At 33.1% G+C, this 8,212-nt stretch overlaps 1 protein-coding gene across 1 annotated transcript; it reads left to right on the forward strand.

Annotated features, from left to right (window-relative positions):
* The first annotated feature begins 2,952 nt into the window (after positions 1-2,952).
* On the forward strand, positions 2,953-5,902 carry LOC149577935 (pentatricopeptide repeat-containing protein At1g11290, chloroplastic-like). The gene is made up of 2 exons (XM_089826701.1): positions 2,953-4,244; positions 5,629-5,902. The coding sequence occupies exons 1-2, from the start codon at positions 3,221-3,223 to the stop codon at positions 5,790-5,792; spliced, it is 1,188 nt and encodes a 395-aa protein (XP_089682827.1). The 5' UTR covers positions 2,953-3,220; the 3' UTR covers positions 5,793-5,902.
* The last annotated feature ends 2,310 nt before the right edge of the window (positions 5,903-8,212 follow it).

Here is an 8,212-nt window from a genome sequence, read left to right on the forward strand (position 1 = left end):
CTTGCATCCATAGACATCATACATGCTCTACTAATGTCCAACCAAGGAAAACAACTTTCCTTTATGCCATTTACAAATAATTAATTTGGTCAACTTGTTAGAGGTTCCCTAATACACATTTAGTTACATAGGTCCAAACTAAGGCATATACACCTCCATCAACATTATTACAAATATTACAATATGATTCCCACATTTTACAATAGAGACATTACTTTTTACAATGATAAATAATATGTTTCCTCGACATAGTCGACTGCCAACAAAAGATACCACATGTTACACAACAACAAAATTTCTAGAATAATCCAAATGCTTTCCAATCTCATACATATACATGTGAACAAGTCTCTTATCATATCCTTAGCTTTCCAACACTAATCCTAACTTTCCAATAAGATATCTAGTAAAAATGCTAGGTCAAGTATTTTTTTCATTATCCTCTACATACTACTCTCCTACTAGTCTTCAGTAAACAAATTGTAATGTATCTCGAATACAACATAAAATCCAATAAAAATAGACATAATGTCCACACCTATTTTACTACACAAATCTAAGTCCACATATCATATATTGTCACATGCCAACTTTGCTAATCATATATTAGATTCAATTTTGGTTAATCAATTTTGTGAAGTTGTGATGAAAGTTTGAAGTTAGTTGATTACTGATCCCCCTCCCCACCCCCAAAAAAAAGAGTAATCTAGGACCTTGAATGTATTAACACCATGACTTTGTCATTGTTGGAAACCAATATAGAGGTCAAAGAGTACTTCTAGTGCTAGAGTACCAACCACATGTGCTAAATTCTATCATTTTGCATTTATGTTTTAGTGATTATGTCATTTATATGAATATGCTCATTATATTGAGTAAATCAAGTATGTCATTGATTCCACATATATGTTACTCTGTAATTTTGAGTTATACTTATTTAGGCCATTCATTGGAGTCAATGTTAGAAAACTTGCACTTTTATATGCATATATTTAGACCAAAGACTACAATGAGCCTCTTATGTGGGAGGTCTTGGGTTTGAGTCTACTTGAGCTTAACACATAATAATAATTAATTTCAACAAATGATAATAATTAATCTAGGTTTGGACCCATTACCTATAAAAGAAAATAAAATTCTACACATATATTTGTTGTTTTTTGCACATTCATCCCTTATTTTATGCATTCTCTACATGTTATGACACATATATAATTTGGCTCCAATTTTGCACATTTATACTTGCACACTAGTGCATGTGTTTTTTCTCTACTCAATGAATTACAAAAACTCCATAATTATATTGTTCTACTCCTATACATTTGTAAAAATCTATTGTTTTTGAGGGTTTATGTAGAAATAGACTTTGGATTTGGTTTCCTTGCATTCTTGAGATCCTTTTTATGTACTCATATGCTATTTTTTTATTCTATTTGATATTTATTAGCTTACTTTTCAAACTAGTTATAAAATGAACCTAATGTTGGGCTATGTCAAGGATGGGCTTTGTCTCCTCAATTAGTGATCGTGGATGATGGTTTGTTGCTATTCCTTGAGGCTCGTGGATGTTGTGCAAAATCTTAATTGGTTTCCAAGAATATGAATGCCTATTTTTGTTAGTGTATGGGGTTGTCATGGAACCCCTAGAAGAACTTTAAATATTCCACTTGTAATGATCAAGTAACAAATGTGGAATGTTTCTTTTTATAATCACCCTTTTATGCTTTGATGATGCATTTATGAAGATGATATTATATGTGTGTTTTAAAAAAAATACTGTATATTTAACCCTATGTTTAGAGATTTTTTTTGTGGGGGAGGGGGGCATTACATCTTATATTTGAATTTATATTTAAAAAAATTTAAAGATCATTCAAGAGTGTGTATTACAATAATCCAATAATAAATATCAAATAAGTTAAGAAATAAAAATGGGGCTCCCCACTTAGGGTGTTGGTTAAGTGGTGGCAGTGTGGTTGTTTACACCTAAGTTCAAACCTCCATTGGGCTATTGTGATTAGGCGAAGCCAGAGTGTGTGTTGTACCAACATCATTGATCACATTAAAAATTTACACTTATAAATAAAAAATAAAAAGAAACTAAAATTAAAATTATTTTTTTAAATAAAAATATTCAAACTAAAATTGTATGTTCACTTTCAATTAGTAATTAAATTAATTGTATGACTTTATTATTACAAATAATGCAAAATTATTGGGACACTTGTGCATAAGTATTGGATAAGTTGTGCCTTCTTTTGTTGTCAAAGCGAATGGATAATGGGGCAAAAACAATTATGTTTTAAACCACACTTGATAATGACCATTTTGTTGGCCTTTGCACACATAACATATATTACAATATTTGACTTCACTATTTAAAAGCTAGATCAATAACAAAAAGTAGTTAGTCACATATGAAGACAACTAGAAAAATCAACAAAATCTGATTTAATGTTTAAGAACTTAGGGTACACAATATTAGCTATTATTATTAGCTATAATGGCTTTTGCTCTTCCCTTATCATTTTTCACTAATACTACTTTAGAACATAAAAAAGTCACTAATACTATGTTCTATGTTGGAACATTAACATAAAAGAATAATTGATAGATAAATAAGAAATATTTTCCACAATGAATTAAATTATATAATTATTATGATTCAATTATGTTATTACAGAACAAACTAATTAACTCATGTATATGAATAGTTTATAATACAAACCTTAATCAATAAGTACTAAATAAATTATTGTTTATCATAAAACATAAGTAAATTAACCAAACTACCAATTGGATTTTTTGAATTTTTTTCAATTTTTTGGTGGTCGTCATCCATAAACAAGTTTTAGGTCCCTAATACAGTCCTACATGTGCCTAAAACCTCTTTGACTAAGAGCCAAGGACTAAAGAGCATCCACGCTACCAAATTTGACGGAGGTACTTGTTACAGGCCACAGGGGCCTAAAACCTCTTCGATTAAGAGCCAAGGACTAAGGATCATCCATGCTGCCAAATTCATCCAGAGTAATTTTCCGGCCTCATCCCTTATGATGTCTTTGAGCCTTGTACTCAAAAAGACTTGATCCTTAATAGGCTCTTTGTAGGTTATTCAACTTCACCAATCTGATTCAACTTCACCAATCTGTAGCGAGAGTCCAAAACAGAAGTGAAACATAAAAACCAAAGCTTGGGTAAGTTCTTCATAGTCGCAATCATGGCACCAGCCACTTTAACCCTTCCTCCTCCATATCCAAGATATGCCCACAACCTCCAACAGCAGACTCACGCCACGCACTCCATCGCATATCCAAAGCGAAAGAATTCTCCTATCTCTGCAACAAATTCCCCATCGTTGGAGGATTCCCCCTTCAACCCCAACTTGAAGACAGACTATCGTCGTGCTTGTAACCACTGTGCTTCTCTTCTGCAATACTGTGTAGAGACACAGTCTCTCGCATATGGGAGACAACTTCATGCTCGCGTGCTCATTGGTGGCCTACAAGAAGACCTCGTTGTTACAAGCAAAATCGTCAACATGTATGCCGTCTGCGGCCTCCTCACAGAGGCTGTGAAGGTTTTCGAAAGCGTAGATATAGGCCGTCGAGACATATACTTGTGGACTGGGTTGATCAAAGGATATGTGAAATTTGAACAGTTTGACGAGGCGATTGACATCTATTGCCGAATGCAGAAAGATGAGTTTAATGTAAAGCCGAATCATCATATATTTTCCTCCCTTCTCAAGGCCTGTGCAGGCTCGCATACCCTGCAATTGGGAAGGCAAATTCACGTCAACATAATTCGGAGTGGATATGAATCATATACCTTTGTGAGCACTGCCCTTGTTGATATGTACGCGAAGTGTTCCAGTCTGGAGGATGCGCGCAAAGTGTTTAACGAAATGTCTTCACGAGATTTTGTAGCGTGCAACTCCATGATTGTAGGGTATGCTCAGAATGAATGTTGGAAGGAGGCGCTGGATTTGTTTAGGGATATGGTAAGGAGAGGTTTGAAGCCGCATTCGGTGACCGTTGCCAGTGTTTTGCCAGCCTTTTCTGAGCCAGATAAGTGCAGAGAACTGCATGCTTATGTTGTGCGAAATGAGTTTCAGGGGAATGTTGTTGTTGGCGGTGCGCTGCTGAGTGCCTATGCGAAATGCGGGAGGGTGGATCTTTCAAACCGACTATTTGCCAGAATGCCTGATAGGGATGTAGTCTGCTGGGCTACCATGATTGCAGGCAAGACATTTTTTCACAATTTATAGTAGAAAAGAAAGCTGAAAATTCAAGCATTACAGTTACTAAGTCCAGTATTTCCACATTGCAGTTACAGTTTCGATGGTGCAATGTTTGTACATGTCGTTAACTGCCTGCAAGTTCTAGTAACCATGTCATTCCATCAACAGAACTTACTAGAATTGATATTTCGTTTGATTCTTAAAATTTGTTTTACTTGTTTCATATAAACTGATATTTCATTTTATATGGGTAATTTTGCTGCTCCGGTACGGTACGTTTTGAGAAGCACCCTGCTGAACTTCCAAAATAATCATCGTTCATCAAAGATATGCTCGATCTCCATTAATGTCAGAAACTAAATAGGCAAGTAAGCAACTCTGTAGGATAAAACATTGATTCTCCAATATACATATATTGGACAATTACAATCTGCAAATATCACAATCGTGGTAACCAACTGGTGTTGAATTGAAATGAAGCAAAGAGAAGCTAAACGTTCCGCTAGTGGATAAAAATCACAAAAAATAATCATTATACAGAAAAACAACTGAATAAGGAAGTTACCAACCTTTCTATGGCAGCATATCTGCCTCTGCCCAGGCCAACTATTTCTATTGGCTAGCTGTAATAAAACATCTTCTTTTACCTACAATATTCGAAAATTCATCATCTTCTGCAAGAAATACCTTATCAAAATTGCTGTTTCAAAATGTTCTGAAGAACTCTCTATGCAGAGTAGTATGAAATGAGGCCCCTCTGTCGAGCACCCAAATGAGGCCCCTCTGTCGAGCACCCAAACATTTGCTGCAACTTTCATTTTAGTCAAGCTAAAAGCATCTATCGCCATACTCCGTATTTGCTCTTTGGTTTGAATCAAGCTCTGATACCAATTGTATGTTTTAATCGAGTAGATAAACTTAATAATCATATTAAGACAGTGATAGCAAAATAGAACAAACACATAATACAGCAAATTATAGTGGTTTGGCAAAACTTACCTACGTACTCTTGAAGCAGGGAAATCTCTTATTAATCTTTAACCAATACAACATCCATGACATATACACATACATTTATAAAAATAAATACAACAAACAATTGAAAAGATGGGAAAAAGTTGGTCGTGACCATTAAGCTTCACATACCCAACACTAGAGCCACCCCTTAAGTTTCTTTTGGTTGAGTGTAATTGTGCAACTGAAGGAACACTAGATAAAGGGTCAAAACTAATATTAAATCCATGTTTTCTTTTTATTGGCTTTTCATGTATCTGTCTTTTGTCAATATTAGCGTATACTACAGTCTACTGTGGATTGCTTATGAGGTGAAATGAGAGTATCTAAAAGTAAACTATTACATCCCCTAAAATTTTCTCTGATTGCAGGGTATGTGCAGAAAGGTGATGCTCATGCGGCCTTAGAGCTTTTCTATAAGATGCAAGAAGAAGGGATTGTGAAGCCCAACTCGCTGATTATCTCAACGGTTATGCGTGCATGCGCCTTAGTTGCCAGAAAATCGTTGCGCAAGGGAAAAATCATTGCAGTTTAAAATATATATCTATATATAACTTTCAATTCATTAATTTTAACAGCACTGAGTTCTGCAGATTGACTGTACATAAATTGAGCTTATTTAATATATTATTTGATTCAGGGCAACATAGACTAAGCGTATTCAATTTATTATTTATTTTGGACTATTAGAATATTTTGTTTAGTGGAGTCTTTCTTTAATTTTCAATTTTATGTTAAGTAGATATTTTATTTTATTTTAATTTTGAATTACAGTATATATTTTTAACAGAATATTAAATTTGTAATTTTTTATTAATTAGTTTTACAAATAATTTTGTTATTTATAAAACATTCAATTATCTAAATATATTTTTTATAAAAGTAATATATTTTTAAAAATTAATAATTAAATTGTTAATGATGTATAATGAGATGCAATGGATCAAAGTTCCTGCCAAAAGTAATATATTTTCAATTACTATATATAATTAAGAAAGGAACAATTTAGTTAAGATTTTATCCACGACCTAAATCATAGAAATTAGAAACATAAGAGGTAAACAAAGTTTAGGAGAAAGTGTTGTCCAGCTTGTTACCTCAGAAAGAAGTAAGGTGACCTACTGTCGCAGGACTCCATGGAATATCCTGCTCAACACACTCATTATGATGGTTGCTTTAAAAATAGTTAAGCTGCTTTTGGGTGGTGTAGTGGTTATCCAGGAACCTACCACACCCTTCAAAGATGTAGACTATATTGTGTCCCTTCATCATCAGCAGCATTGGATTGTTGGTAGGTGATTTTTCTTGCTAGAGAGATGAAATAAGCAAGTAGTGAAATGTTATCAGACTTAAAAATGTTATATATGTGACAAATATTCTGTTTTGGAGCTTGTATCACTATATAGAGTATATTGTGAAAACCTTTTTGTGTTATTTGTTGGTGATGTGTAGAGCATGCTCTTTCAAATATTCCTTCGGATTTGTCTTTGCCAACATGTGAGAAGGGGAATATAAGTTAATAACTAAGTAAAATCGTACAGATACCATTCCCTGGTTATGTCCTAGTTATGACTTTTTAAAAGCTACAAAAGTTTGAGACTTACCCAAGACGTGTAAGTGGAAGAGCATGGAAGTGCTTTGGATAGTAGCATCATTAAATTATGTATCAGTGGACTAAAATAGAGTAATAAAAAGAAGCCAAGATGAATATCCAATGTGTAATTTTTTTAAACCAGTTGATGTAGAAGAAAAAAGTACTCACTGAAAGTGGGCAATAATCTGTTTCAGCCAAAGGTTTTCCACAAAGATCAATAAAGTGAAAGTAAGCACAACCTTTCGCTTATAATGGAATTTGATAAATGGCTGAATGAGCTTACATTAATCTTCAAGCCCCAAATACAAATTGTAATTAATCAATTCTTGGTAATAGAAATCAGTCATTCTGTAGTGCCTGCCTCTAGTTCGCATTTTGTTATCATTGTTGAACTCTTTTAGGACTAGTTTTATGTTGATGGTTAGCAGCATTGTTTTGAGATTATCAGATATTCTGCTATGGATTCAGTTTATTATGTGATGAGATTCATTAGGCTTTATATTTCATGTATGTATGATAATCATTACACTGCTTTCAGTTAATAATGATGATTAGTAAAATGATTTATTATCATATGTGTTTTATTATGGATACTTACCCCATACTTGCATGTGTATGGTGTGCATGTTTGCTTTGCGTGTTTGCTTTTGTATGGCGTGTCTGATGTGGTTAAGGAAGGGAGTCGTAGTCACCTGCTAGTTGAGATTTACACGATGCACCACTTCCTGCCATTGCCTGTTTAGTTTAGTATATATTGTGTTTGTACATGCATGGTTTTTATGCAGGTTGCAGGTACCAGGTATCGACTTCCCTAAATTGCCAGGATGAGCGTACCCTATCACATTATCTCAATGATAAGAGAGGGGAGATAAATTCTTAAGTCCAAATTCCAACCCTTTAAGCCATTTGTTCTAATTGGAAAATTAGGACAAGTATTTAAGTTGAGTTCCCTCTGAATATGTCGGATGACATAATTCGTGATTTAAACCCTTGGTTTGATTTTGTATGTATTTTGGCTATGATGGATTTTCATATTTTTACGTTATGAGTCTTTGACGTATTTTCTATTAATTAAGCCTAATTAAAAGATTTAATTAATGGTTTAATTAAATGGAAAATTAATATGGTATTTTAATATTTATTTTATTTAATTAATTGAGGAATTAATTAAATAAAATAATTAAATGTGAAATAAAAGTTAAAAGTTTAAATTTGGAATGTGACAATATTTATCTTAATAATAATATATTTAGAGTTCATTTTTAAATAAATGACTAAATAATATTATTATTAAAGCTAATAAATATTTTAGCAATTAAGTTTTGGAAAATGAAATTTAAAAGTGGAAAATATATTTTTAA

Source organism: Cupressus sempervirens, chromosome 1 (genome assembly GCF_028749045.1).
Source record: "Cupressus sempervirens isolate cs-2001-9-10 chromosome 1, ASM2874904v1, whole genome shotgun sequence".
Classification (NCBI taxonomy): domain Eukaryota; kingdom Viridiplantae; phylum Streptophyta; class Pinopsida; order Cupressales; family Cupressaceae; genus Cupressus; species Cupressus sempervirens.

Coding starts and splice junctions, on each gene's coding strand:
- LOC149577935 (XM_089826701.1), top strand. CDS start 3,221: ATGGCACCAGCCACTTTAACCCTTCCTCCTCCATATCCAAGATATGCC. Junction 4,245..5,628: donor CTGGGCTACCATGATTGCAG/GCAAGACATTTT, acceptor CTCTGATTGCAG/GGTATGTGCAGAAAGGTGAT.